Genomic DNA, 13,342 nt, shown 5'->3' with positions numbered 1-13,342 from the left:
AAAAAATGACTATAAATGTATTCTGTCCCAAGGGGAAATTTGTTTTATATTTCCATCATCTCTCTCAGCAAATCTAAATTTATTTATTATTACTCAGCAGCTCAATCTATATATATTTGGCCGGTAAAAGTGTATCTTTATGGTTGCAAGTATTAATTAGTGATATTCTGGTATCATTAGTGTAATTTAGTGCTCAGTAGATTAATGACATGGTGGCATTTATCTATGAAACATTATATCTTGATGTTAAATTGCAATAAAAGAACCTGTATATTCTGAGGATATGGCTGTCCAAATCTATCGGGGGGGATGGGGGGTGTAGTTGACATCCATTAAGGAAATCCTTTATTGGCACATAAAAATGAGAGGCAATATTTAGTCTTACTTGCCTTTGGCAACCTAACCCATAGCCTAACATTAGAAGGAGGACTCTTGGGTGGAAATGCTAAGATGCGTATGTCAGCAAAAAAAAATTAAATAGAATAAAATCAATCTGCAATTTCAACATCTCTAAGGATTTCATAATCTACCTAAATGACAATGTCAGAAATGACATGAGATGATCTCCTCTGGCTCAATATCTCATTGTTTCCCTACATCCCCTCTCCACCCTAAAACAAAGCATTTTGCCTCTATATGCAATGTAGTATATTCAATAACTAATTATGGTAATTCATTACATCTCCAATTAGCAGAAAAGCTTTATCGCTGCACTATACCGTAAAGAGCAGGATTTATGTCGACTTTGAATGTCACCCAGAGGACAGAGGACCAGCTCATCACTCAAGAGGAACAAAACAGAGAGACAGGAGCAAGGGAAAAAATAGAGGGAAGAGGGAGAGAGATACAGTGAGTTATTGGTTAATGAACGCATTTTCCTGTCCATTTTCTCGCAACCTTGAGAAAACCTTGACAAGGACTCTTTTGTCTGCAGCGAAACCAAAAAGGAGGGTATTGCCTTGATATGAAGAAAAATGCTACATAAGTTTGGTCGGTGCAATCACTGTAAAAAGATATGTACAATATGTATGTAACCTCCGAGGGATATGCCCAGCTAACGTCGCCTCGCCTGCTGTCAAACAGCCCCACGGAGGGTGATAAGCATCCCTGCTATCTGTGTGGGTGGCTGTCTTATTAGTGCACCTCAGCCATTTCACTCAGGCGCAGCACAGCCAACCATCTGCCACGCTGTGATCCTCTGCCCAGCGAAGTCTCTCAGGTGCCATAAAAACAGCACAGTGTCCCTTTGAAGCTCAGAACAAAAGTGCTGACCAGATGAAAAAACTCATTTTTAAAAACAAATAAATAATGTTTAATTTATCCAGGAGGTTGTGAACATGTATTTAGTGTACACGCAGGATTTGATATCACCACTGGCCTGATGTTCATTGCACATTAAAGAAGGGAACTACTATCACTCATTAGGTTGTGATGATAAACTGCATTATTCCTTAGATCTAAGCTTCCGTCGCCAAGGAAACACCTCAACAAACAATTGGTTTTTGATATCATCTCTATCATTAAACCTCTTCTTCTAACTGCCATTGTTAATTCAGTCTGGAAACATCATGTGAAAATGTGTCCTTCATGGCACAAGGGTTTCCTGCCTCAGTGTCTCTGTTGCTCCAGTAATCTCTGACCTTTCAAGAGCCTCTATTGCCACCTTGTGGCTCAAGTGGCGGGATAATAATAAAATGCAGTGATGCTATAGATTCGTTTGAAATTTTATTTATCTTGCAATTTGTAAATAGTAAACTTGCCATAAGCAGTGCAGGACAGTTGGCTGTTAAGGAAATATATCTTGCATAGGAAATAAATACAAACAAGCAGTTCATAGTAAAAATAAACAAAAAATTCCTTATACTTCAGTCATATGAAACGCATTTTCTCCAGTCATCATTTTCTTACAGTGGGTATGGGAGGAAGAGATCCTGGAAAATTACACAATGAAACTGTTACAATAAATAAATAATAATACAATCATAACCATCAGCTCTGAACTCAGCAAACAAATGAAAAACATGTCACTTACATGAGGTGAGTTTATAAAACATAAAGCTCTATCAGATAATCTTTGGGGACGATTCCTATGTTTCCGTTCTTCTCTCCAACCCACCAGCCAAAGGTCTGGTACTCCTGGATACAGGACAAAGTGGAGACAATGAGAAGGAGAAAACATAACAGAAAAACAGATATGATGTTGAGAGATTATTTGCCAATTATTAGTCAACAAACTTAAATTAAGTCTTAATATGTTGCAATTGGAGTAGATTTAGTTACTGTAACATAACAATTAGATTGCTGTTTTGAAGTAATCTTTCAAACAGTAATGCCAAATATTTGCTCCATGTGTAGAGAAAGCAGCATATTCAGATTTGAAATGTTTGCGCAGGCTGGACAGGATATCTGAGAAATGAAGTCAGAATAAGTAATCATGCCCAGTAGAGAACATAAAAACCCAACACCAATCGTGACCTATTTACAGATTCCTAACTGTTTTCCTTTCATTTCTACATCTGTAACATCCCACTACATCCCATAACAACTTTACATTTCCTGTATCCCATCCGCCCACTCTACCAGGAGTTGGATTTGAGGTTGAGCGCACTCTCCTCCACTCTACACAAAAACCTCAGTGTGCGCAGAGAGAGCGCATCACACGTAAATCTGTCAGAGCATGACAAGTAATAGCCCCAAATGGCTGTCAGCATGCTGAGATGTGAGGACACTGCGAGGAGAGATCTGAGACAAGAGGGGAATATCCCTCTCTCTCTCTCTTTGGCCAAGAGCCTGACCTCACATCAAAGTCTTCCAGGGACATGAATCAACGCCGGAGATCACGTTCTGACAAGGCCGCAGGAAGAGGAACCTGCACGATGTTTCAAATCCAAAGGCAGAACTCAGGGACAACGAGGGACCACATATGTGTCCACTTATTCCCAGAGGAGAGTAATGGAAGCAAGTGATCATATGGTAGTATTAGACAGAGGAAGATTACAATGACAGCATTACTGGCTAGTGCTGACAGTTGTGTGGTGATGGGCCATTTGTCATGTCAGATATAAATTAAAAAAGCTGCTCACTCTCCATGTCATGCAGTAATATGACGGTGTGAATAGAGTATCAAGTAACTACTGCACCTAAATTATTAACAAACAAATTAGACATCACAGGAAACAAACACAAAATGTCACATGCATTTCATTAATAATATGTTGCATGATGAAAATGTCACCTCGCCACAAGCCCCTGCGGGACAATATAACAGATTGACATGAGGTGTGTGTAAAAGGGTGTGAGATCGTGTGTGTGTGTGTGTGTGTGTGAGATGACTTCCTGCAGCTAGCCTTTGAAAACAGCAACACCTCATTGTGTAGTTCTGGCTGACAAATAAGTCATGCTTGAGTGAGTGCGGGACACAACACGAGAACACATACACAGAGCTGTGGAAGACTAATGACACCACACACTGTGACAACGCACATTAACGCAAACACCCCTAAGCCGGCCCGATACCACTTTTTATTACCTCCAGCAAATGAAAGGCTGGATTTACAAGCACAAAACTGTACAAGAGGTGATAGCTTGAGAAGATCTGCAACAGTAGCGGCAGCAGCAGCGTTATGTTTGGACAGTATTTACATTTTATTAAACCATCTGGCCACTTTCGTTAAGAGAGATGCTACATTTCTCCATTAGTTTTATGTGCAGCAACTTGCAGCGGGGTGGGGGGTAGGGGTGGGGGGCGGCTTGCTGCTGCTGCCACATATCCGGACAACACGCTCTCCTTCAACCCCAGTCAGACCCTATAATCAACACCCAGGTCCTGACTGGGGGGTCTCGCTCGCTCGCAGCTGTAACACTACAGCTATTTCTGGGCCTGTGGAATGGGGGAGGGAAAAGGGAGAAAGGAGAATGGGGGAGGAGGGAACAGTGGAGGGGAAAAGGGGGGGGGGGGAGTTGGCTGTCCACTTTATCTGCAGCTGGCTGCTGCAGTCCAGACAGGTTTTATGGTCATTGCCCTCGCAGCAGGCCACAACCCCCAACACCAAGGTTTCAGCTAATGGCACTCCCAGTCTGAGTGAAAGGGCAACTTGATTCTTGGTCCTTTTCCACACACTAAGGAGGAGCAATAAACAGGCATTTGGCCAATGAGCATTGACGGGTTCTGTCTGCTTTGTGCATCTGTGTCTTTCCACTAGTGCTGAATCAATTAATCAATTAGCTCATCAACCACAAATGAACTATTTTGCTTTATCAAAGCAAACTGCTAGTTTCTGCCTCTTAAATGTGAAAGCTTGCTCCCTTTATATTTGGACTTTGTACTGTTTGTCACAAGATGTCATCTCATGCTGTAATATATTTTGATAGATATTTTCCACCACATATTTTATAGACTAAGCATTTCATAAATTAATTTCCTCTACTCTGATCAATAAATAAATGTATCAATTATTCAAAATCTTCAGGTTTCCATTAAATAAATAATGTCTGAAGCTCAGTCGCCAGATGTTTTTGAGTCCTTCTGCCACTAGATGGCAGACTTGAATTTTGGAAAAGGCCCTGGTCACTTAACAGACTGTCTCAGTTGACTACATGCTCCATAGAAACCAAACCAGACAGGAAATATAGCCAGTCTAGATGGTGTACATTTCACACCTTTTTTTTTAAAAAAGAAGAAAAAAACCACAGGGCTGATATGCATCTGTGAATGTGTAGCATTCCTTGACTTATTTGCTGTGCAATGATCAAACACGAGCTTGTTAAACGTATCACAACAAAATCCAATTTGGCGTACATATGAACCAGTCATGCACAAAAGTCCTCCTGTTTGGTTACATAATAGAAGTAAAGACAACCCCCACCCCTCGCCCCCCAGCTCTCCACACCTGGCACCCACACCTAGTCGACAAGCCTCGGAAATTGTGCGTCCACTACACGTCTTCACCTGCTCTGAATAGAGTGTCGGACTGAGCCTGGGTTTCCTGAGAACACACATTCCTATTTGGCGAGGTGAGGGAGATGTCTGAGAGGTGTGTGGGCTGAGGGCTGCCCACCGCCTGGCATGGCCGCCGCAGCAGCAGCAGCCCGCTGAAACAGTCCAGATGGAAGTGATGGAATGGCGCCGTGTGCCAGCTAAGCCCAGCCTCCGCCAGCAACACTAAAACAGTTTCCGTTGTGACACAACTAATCCCCATCTCAGTGCCAGAGAGAGAACCTAGCCCAGTCTGCCTCTTACCATCAGCCATCCACCTCCAGGCGGAGGGCCAGGCGCTGCCAGTAAAGAATGTGAACAGTCAGTTACTCTGAGGGCCTAGAAATAACTCACTTTAGGTGGTCTGGTACCTGCACAACCACTCAAACCCCATCTCAAACTTTTGCATGACAGTCAGGTTTGTGCAAATCCTGCCCTTGGATGAATCAATGTTTTACCCCGGCAAGAAGGACTCCCTTAACCTTACCCTGCTCAGGATGTAGATGGCTTCTCCACGTTTAAAGGACAGTTCATCTGAGTAGTTTCCTGTGCAGTCCCATAAGCCCTGGTAGTAGTTCGGGTAGTCTGTGCTCTTATCAACTGGATGGAGGAAATAAAGGGGGACAAGATGACACACTTTGTTTTCCATGATATCAATTGACACAGCAGTGATTGTCAGTGTGCAGCCGAACCAACAGGAGGCAGTGGAGAGCCAAAAGCAGATTCAGAGGCAACATGTGCAAAGAGGAGACAGTAGATGTATCACAGGTCCATCTCATCCAAGGAAGTATTTAAGGTTTAAAAAATAACTCTATTTTTTTTTTTTTTTTTTTTACATCTGATGACATTATATAAAATGCATAATATATATATATATATATATATATATATATATATATATATATATATATATATATATATATATATATATATATATATATATATATACACACACACATTATGTAGCATTGATTTCGGACATGAGTCATGTTAATGGGTCAGACAGTGGTTTTGTCTAATTTCACACTGTTCCTAAACAGGGTTTGAGGATGTAGTTCTTTCTGCAAAGTGACAAAATGAAGTATACGCTAAAAAGAGAGAAAGTAGATTTTTAAAAAACAAACTTGTTTTCAAAAAGCTGCAGAAATGGACAGAAATTATAATAAAGATGAATTGTCTAAATTAAAAAGTGTATATATATATATATATATATATATATATATATATATATATATATATATATATATGCATGACAGTCAGGTTTGTGCAGGTTTTTTTTACTTCTCAGCTCATCATCAGGATTTCCTGCCTTTCTATGTTGTATATAACTTAACTGAAAGTCACTGGTATTTGGACTGCTGATCAGACAATACAAAACATTTGAGGATGTCACCTCAGACTCCGAGAAACTGGAATTGATATTTTTCACAATTTACTGACATTTTGTTGAGTAAATGATCACCCATAACAAAATGACTGAGAGATTAATCTATGATGAAAACAATCACTAGTTGCAGCTCCACTGTTGCAGCTGTTTGACTGCCATATGTGTATCCTCCTACTGAGAAGAACATATGAAAACTACCACAGTATTCTGTATAGAGTTAGTATACAGGACAGGATTAAATAGCTGTTTATTTTCTGTCTGATGATGATGCTCAGTAGATTAGACAGTAAATGTTTTAGCACCTCACCTTGATTCAGTAGATAAAAATAGATAATAAAAAAAAATCTTATGATTATGTATTTTTGTACTTCTAAAACTGCGACATATCTCTTGTTGTAAAAAGGAAGTTGACAAGTTATTTCCAGCATTGTGCTAACTTTCAGTTGCACACACATGGACTTCCCCTGTAGATCTAACTTCTTCTATTTGTGTCAGAAGGTTTAGTCGCAGCCACAAACAAATAGTGTGACATTCGTTGATCTGCATGTATAATGAAAGCCTCTCTATCATCATACTGAAATAGATACACACACAGTGTATACACCCTGTTGAGACCAGAGATAGAGTTCAGTGCGGTGTACAGTACCTGCAGCAGCAGCAGCAGCAGCAGGAGCAGGAGCAGGAGCAGGAGGAGCAAGAGGAGGTTTGCTTGCTGGTTCCACCTTAGGAGGAGGCTTCGCTTGCGGAGTGGGGATGTCTTCCTCCTCTGCAGAAACAAGTGCAGATGAGTGTGTTATGAACTCAAAAACATGGAATGACATTTAAAAAAAAAAAACTTTGATATTGTCGTGTAAATTGGTCATGTTCTGCAGGACACTGGAGACTGTTGCTGTGATAAACCGTGTGCTCGGACCTGGGAGCTCTTCGTAGATGTCTTCGTCAATCGGCTCAGGCTCAGCTGCTGTACCAGTTAGTGCTGCGACATCATCGTACATTTCCTGGTCCTCGTCTTCTTCTTCTGGGATGATGCCTGACATATCTATAAACAGCAAAATATAATATGCTGTTGCTTTGTCTTTTCACAATCTTGAATAAACAAATGTTACTGTAATGGACATTAGAAGGCAAATTAATGTTTGAAAGAGTTCAAACCTCTCAAAACAAAGTCTATCTGTTTCACCCATTCCTCCGCCTCTTTGACCGATGACGCACAAAACTGCGATGAAAGACGAGAGAAATGAAAACTGCAGTCAGTGCAATACGCACTTCTACATATATTAATTAACATAAACAAATAATGCTGCATTTATGCATAGTAAAATGTTCCACATGGAAGAGCCTGAAAAACACTCATTTAGACTTTTTTAAATATGCGTGACAGGTTGAGCTATTGCAAAGGCAGCAGTTTCAAATGAATGAATGGGTTTTTAAATAAATAAAGATTTAATGAAGTGCAAGTACACGCATGGCTCGCCAAGTTTTGAAACATGGCACATCTCAAGTCCATTTTTGTTTTTCAATTTAGGAGGCAGCTTCATTTACATTCATACCATCATCAAGAGACGAGTGTTTACCTGATAGACCCGCTTGTCTGGAGCCGAAACTTCAAAGCAACAATCCTTCTTTGAGTCTTTCCGCAAGGTGCTGTTCATTTTGACAGAGTACCCATCGATATTGAACTCTCCCTTCTGCTGCTTGTCTGTTTCCAGATAATTTAAATATCATGGTTAATGGCTCACACAGGCAACGCCACACTGACATCCTGAGAGACATTCCTGCCATTTAAGTAATTCTCCAAGAGTGTGTGATTCATAATTAACAGGATGAAAAGAAAAACAAAAATCAAGTACCTTTCTCACTGCCGTAATAGTAGAAGGTGCTACAGCTTAGCGCGCACCATCTCTTCTGCCATTCGGTGCCAAAAAAGCTGTGATCTATGGAGGGAAACCAACAGTTACCTCACTATAAAACATCTGTCTCTATATCTTTTAATAGTTTATGTGAATCAGAATCAGAATCTCAGAATCAGAATTTATTTGTCATTGTACAGCAGTACATTGACATTGTCATTGTACAGCAGTACAACTAAATTAAAAGCTGTGGAGGATAATAGAGCTGAGAGTGAAAATGCCACCCCAGAAATATGTATCACATGCATTTTTGTATCCCAAAAATTATCAAAGATTGCAATTTTAGACTTGCAGACAACCTCAGCTTGTCGAGTTGCCAGATCTTCCTGACAGAGCACCCACCCTTTCTGCGTTTCTCGAGGTATCCTGCTTTGAAGACAGATGTCAGGTCCTGAGCTGCCACAGGTGGGGACTGGTGAGCACCTGAAAAAGCGTTAAGAAAACCTGATGAAGTGAAATCATGCATGTTGTCTCCAAATCTGGTGTCATCACTGTGTTTGGTGTTTTTAATATGTCAAAAAGTGAATATTAGATTTGTTTTTACAATGTTAACCATGACCTGGTGGGTCTGTGTGTAACCTTGCTGTCAAGTATTTAGCCCTCCACTAACCAGTGTTTTCCCTCTCACTAGAGGAAATTCCCTTGCAGCGTGCAACTTCAGTGCAAGTGTTCAACTGCTGTGTCAAAGTTGCTTTGTGTGAAAGAGTGGCCATAAAACTGGCAGCTGCTTCCAACCCATAAACCCTGGACTCAAATCACCGTTTCACAAGGATTTTCCTGATAGTCCGTTTTAAAAAGTAAACACAAAAATCATAGATAGATTACCACGACGGAGCAAAGAGGATTAAAGCTACTGTATGTTAAGTATTTCTCCCCCCCTTAAACTACAGCCATGGCAGTAATTTCCAGTCCCCTGACTGCGGCTGAGAGCAATAAAGTATGCTCTAGCTGTCAAAGGGGTGGGGTGAAAAGAGGTGGTGGGAGTCGGAGCCATGCCTCCAAATTGCTTCCCAAGTATGTTGCCAAGTTACAGTTGGAATGTCTCCTTCATTGTGCCACTCAAAGTCACTTTCTCCAAGGAGCAGATGCAAAGATTTGTGTACTTTCATGCCAAGATGCAATTTCTCAATACTTTAATCCGCAGCTTGTTAGCAGTTAGCAGGTCAACTCTGGACATCTGCTAAGTGCTTGTGGCTTTTTACCTTCGCCAGCGTCCTCATCCTTGTCTGTGCGCTCAGAGTGCAGCGAACCTCCATCGTTGTTGCTGTCAAACTCCTCCTCCTCCTCTGAGTCATCGCCACCTACAGAAGTAAACACAAGGAGCTGTGTAGCAATGATACACAGTGTGCTGAAACACAGTGGTTCCCAACCAAATATCTCTACAGAGGTCTGTGTAGCTCATTTGAGGGGAGGGATTTCCATTTTAACACCACAAACCCTTTTTTTTCTCAAGATAAAATATATATATTAAAGTCTTCAACCCCAAATCATAAAAATAATTGGAATATTTTGTTTTCAAGAATATGGATGTTTTGACACTTAAGATGTATGTGTTGACCTCTTGTGTGAGGGTCTAGACCCCGTGGTGGCAATTCCACCTCAGGATGATCAAACAAAGAGTAAGACAAACACTCACTTTTGCCCTTAAAATCATGTGGGAAACTGTTGAAGAGAGGTAGAGGATGTTAAAATCAACAACATACATTAAAATAAATCAGATTTTATGTGACTACATTGAGAGGACAGACACAGCCTACCCCTGTTTGACATCTTTGATCCGTTTGATGAAGGCTTCCCTCTTCTCTTTCGCCTTCTTGCTTAAACTTTCTCCTTTCAACCCATCGTTGAGGAAAAGCTCTAGATCTGAAACCCAAAACCAAACAGCAGGTAAATCATTCACCCAACCTGATAGCAGTCATGATGATGAGGATGTGTGAACCAAGTGGCTCATGTCATGTGACCCAAGCACCTGCTGGAGATTTTGCATTTAAAAGCACAACAACAGCAGCAACTCTACACAACTAGCAGCAGTTTGAACTTTTTTTTATTATTATTATTTTACTTTTACTTTTGTTTTACTCTTATCAGCAACAACAAGCATCGTCTCTGACTGAACCAGCAGCACAGAAACCCAGTCATCCATACTGCTTCCTCTTTTCACTCAACGGTCCCTTCATCATTGCGGCTCAGTGGAAACTAGCCTTTAGTAGAGGACCAACACGGAAAACAAGGCAGCACGGCCAAATATAAACAGCAGTAACTCTCTGATGGAGCCTCATTACCTGAGATCAGCGTCGTTAACTCCTCGGGAATCGCGCGCATTGTCGTGAGAGTTTGTTTCTTTCGGCTGAGCTGTGGCCGCTGACCGTCCGTCAGGCAGCAGGAGGAACTTGTACTCGACACACGGAAGCAGCAGCACCGACCGCGGCTCACACACACGGAAGTTAATCTGCCATTTATTTATCACTGACCAGTCAGTTCCGCTGCAGGACTGATGTTTATTATTCCATCAGCCGTGCGTGTGTGTGTGTGTGTGTGTGTGTGTGTGTGTGTGTGTGTGTGTGTGTGTGTGTTTCTGACCGCTGCTGATGACAGGGGGGGCTGATGCTTTAATGGAGCACCAGGTCTTTACAGACTAATAAAGTCAGAGTATAATGTGATGATCATATTTTTGATTGATTCCAGATCATATTTCTCTGGCCAGTCTGCTCGCTGTCACTGGCTCACTGCACTGGACACATTTGGTGTGTGTGTGTGTGTGTGTGTGTGTGTGTGTGTGTGTGTGTGTGTGTGTGTGTGTGTGTGTGTGTGTGTGTGTGTGTGTGTTTTTACAAGGATGCAAGCACTTATGAATATGTCAACACTGTAAATCTAAAAAGAGATTATTAATAGATAAAAGGTAATTATGTAAAAACTAATGTGGAGGTCTCTTGGCCAGGTCGTGGAGAAACAGTGTAGGTCTGCATCTCATTTATTCCCACATAACATTTTTAGATATTGGCATTGTGATGTACATTTTATTTTTGAACTAGGCTATTTAAATCAGTTTTTCTTGTAATATCAGTGTCATTCCCCCCCTCTCTGCCTCCCGTTTTCTGTCTCTCTCTCAACTCTCCTGTCCATTAAAGGCGAAAAAGCCCCCCAAAATATAGGCCTACTTAAAAAAATCAGTGACAAGTCCAGTTTTCCATCTCATGTGATGCAACTCTGAGTAAGAAAAACACCCACTTCTTACAAACCTCCTGCAGATCGGCCGGTTGTCATATTGTTTACAAAGGTGTCACTCATTCATTAGTCATCTTTTGACAGGCCGTATCACCCAAACCTGGTCAGGCGGCTGGGCCTTTGAACTCTATAGCCTGTTGTTGTGGAGACATGAGAGGAGAGATGTCAGAGCGGCTCTGGAGGGGCTTGATGTGTGAAGAGCCTCAGCTTTTACTGTAGCTATAGGCAGCTGCAGGTGGCGGGCTGTGTTTGTCAGAGCTGCCAGACACACAGAGTCTCCACACGCAAACACTTTACTCATTTCTGTTTCAGTCCAGAAGCTTTGGGCAGCGACTGTCACCCATACATGAGATACTCTGGTCTTTCTTGTGGGTTGTGAGCAGAAAGGAAAAGATGTGTTTAGATACTCTAATCTAAATACGACAAAATATACAGTATTTGTTGCAATATTGTTTTAAAATGTCTTCAAATATTATGGATTTGCATTTAGATCATACATCAGACATTAAAAATCTAGAGACCTGACTATAGTGTGATATTTGAGCATAGTCTTCATTTCCTTCTTCCTCCTCAGATCATAATGTAGCCTATGTTTACAGGATTGTTTGTATATGTGTGACATTTTGTCATATTACATATTCAAAGTCAATAAATTCTTTATGAGCCACAAACCTGCTGCAGTCATTCAAACCCTGACCCCCTCCTGACCTGGCAGTAGTTCCTCCCAGTTTGGAGAGGAGAGGAGAGCCAGCTTGACCTTTGACCCATGTGTGTGTGCACGTGCATGTGTGTGTGTGTGTGGAGGGAGGGATCTGCTAGCACAGTGTTGTATCTGGTTTCCCATAGCTAAAGCTTCATCTAGCCGAGTGGCCAGTCATCTCACAAGCTCCTCCCTTTGAATCATGGCTTCCCCTTTCATGATCACATTCATTATAATTGTGATGTGCTCACTGTTGCATTGCTCAGACCCGGCAGAGTCACTTGTGTGTGTTCAGCCAAATATCATAAAGAAAATGCATGGTTTAATCCACACTGAAGATGAAGTATGAAGAATCTGAGTGTAGAAAGTCAGATGCAACAGGTGTCTGCTTTATTTTCTGCTCCTATGGAAACAGGGAACATAAGTACCGAGACTTAAACAAGTTTCAGAATGATAAACATATTGGGAGATGTGTTTGTGTTTAGTTTGGACCTGCCATGGTGTCACTGGGTGGCCTTAATATTACTATATATAGGCCTACTGTAGATAGCTCAGTGGCTGCAGCAGCAAACCAAATCTGACTGCCTCCGTGCCTCCTGGGATTTCTGCAATTAGCCTACTCAATCGTTGTTTTCAAATTGTGCACAGTTGGCCATCACTTAAAACCACATCTCAGTAGGAATCGCAGTTCACCACCTCGCCTCACCTTTTAATTATTGCTACGAGGCTCCGAGCCCAACCGCACCGTCCTGAGAGCAGCAGGATGAGCACACAGATACATGAATCCCATCGCCTGCAGAATAATTGATCGGTGTGATTGTGGAGTTTATTGCTAGTCCTGGAAACAGTTAATGGCCTCAGCTTTTCATCAGGATTAATCTCTAAACATTTAATAATACTGTGGTAATTAAGAATGCACGACCATGGCTGTTGCACTGTGGCAAAAGCTTTTCTATGTGTGCACCATGGAGCCGAGGCTCAACTGGTCGCTAGTGAATTCCCTCAGCATTGAAGAGGATGGAGAACGATGTCGTCCAGTCCACATTAACATATATTTACTTTCATCAACATTCAATTTACATGGAAATAATAAATACATTTTGCATTTGAACTGCAGTCTCTGCCCATGCTCCATTTTTGCCACC

General features: G+C 41.5%; 1 protein-coding gene across 1 annotated transcript; it reads right to left on the bottom strand.

Moving 5' to 3' along the window:
- Window positions 1-1,788: 1,788 nt before the first annotated feature.
- skap2 (src kinase associated phosphoprotein 2) lies at window positions 1,789-10,665 on the bottom strand. The gene is made up of 13 exons (XM_083988934.1): window positions 10,555-10,665; window positions 10,030-10,135; window positions 9,909-9,934; window positions 9,475-9,573; window positions 8,615-8,695; window positions 8,213-8,296; window positions 7,937-8,061; window positions 7,515-7,578; window positions 7,276-7,401; window positions 7,004-7,128; window positions 5,463-5,567; window positions 2,033-2,136; window positions 1,789-1,931 (listed from the first exon to the last, which is right to left on the bottom strand). Exons 1-12 carry the CDS (start codon window positions 10,592-10,594, stop codon window positions 2,044-2,046), a joined length of 1,074 nt encoding a protein of 357 aa, XP_083845060.1. The 5' UTR covers window positions 10,595-10,665; the 3' UTR covers window positions 1,789-1,931; window positions 2,033-2,043.
- Window positions 10,666-13,342: the final 2,677 nt, after the last annotated feature.

This window comes from Trachurus trachurus (genome assembly GCF_905171665.1).
Source record: "Trachurus trachurus genome assembly, chromosome: 16".
Classification (NCBI taxonomy): Eukaryota; Metazoa; Chordata; class Actinopteri; order Carangiformes; family Carangidae; genus Trachurus; species Trachurus trachurus.
The sequence above is the reverse complement of the archived record's forward strand: the minus strand, read 5'-3'. Positions and strand labels throughout refer to the sequence as shown.

Coding starts and splice junctions, on each gene's coding strand:
- skap2 (XM_083988934.1), bottom strand. CDS start 10,594: ATGCGCGCGATTCCCGAGGAGTTAACGACGCTGATCTCAG. Junction 8,062..8,212: donor CTATTACGGCAGTGAGAAAG/GTACTTGATTTT, acceptor ATCTGGAAACAG/ACAAGCAGCAGAAGGGAGAG. Junction 7,129..7,275: donor CATCTACGAAGAGCTCCCAG/GTCCGAGCACAC, acceptor TTGTTTCTGCAG/AGGAGGAAGACATCCCCACT.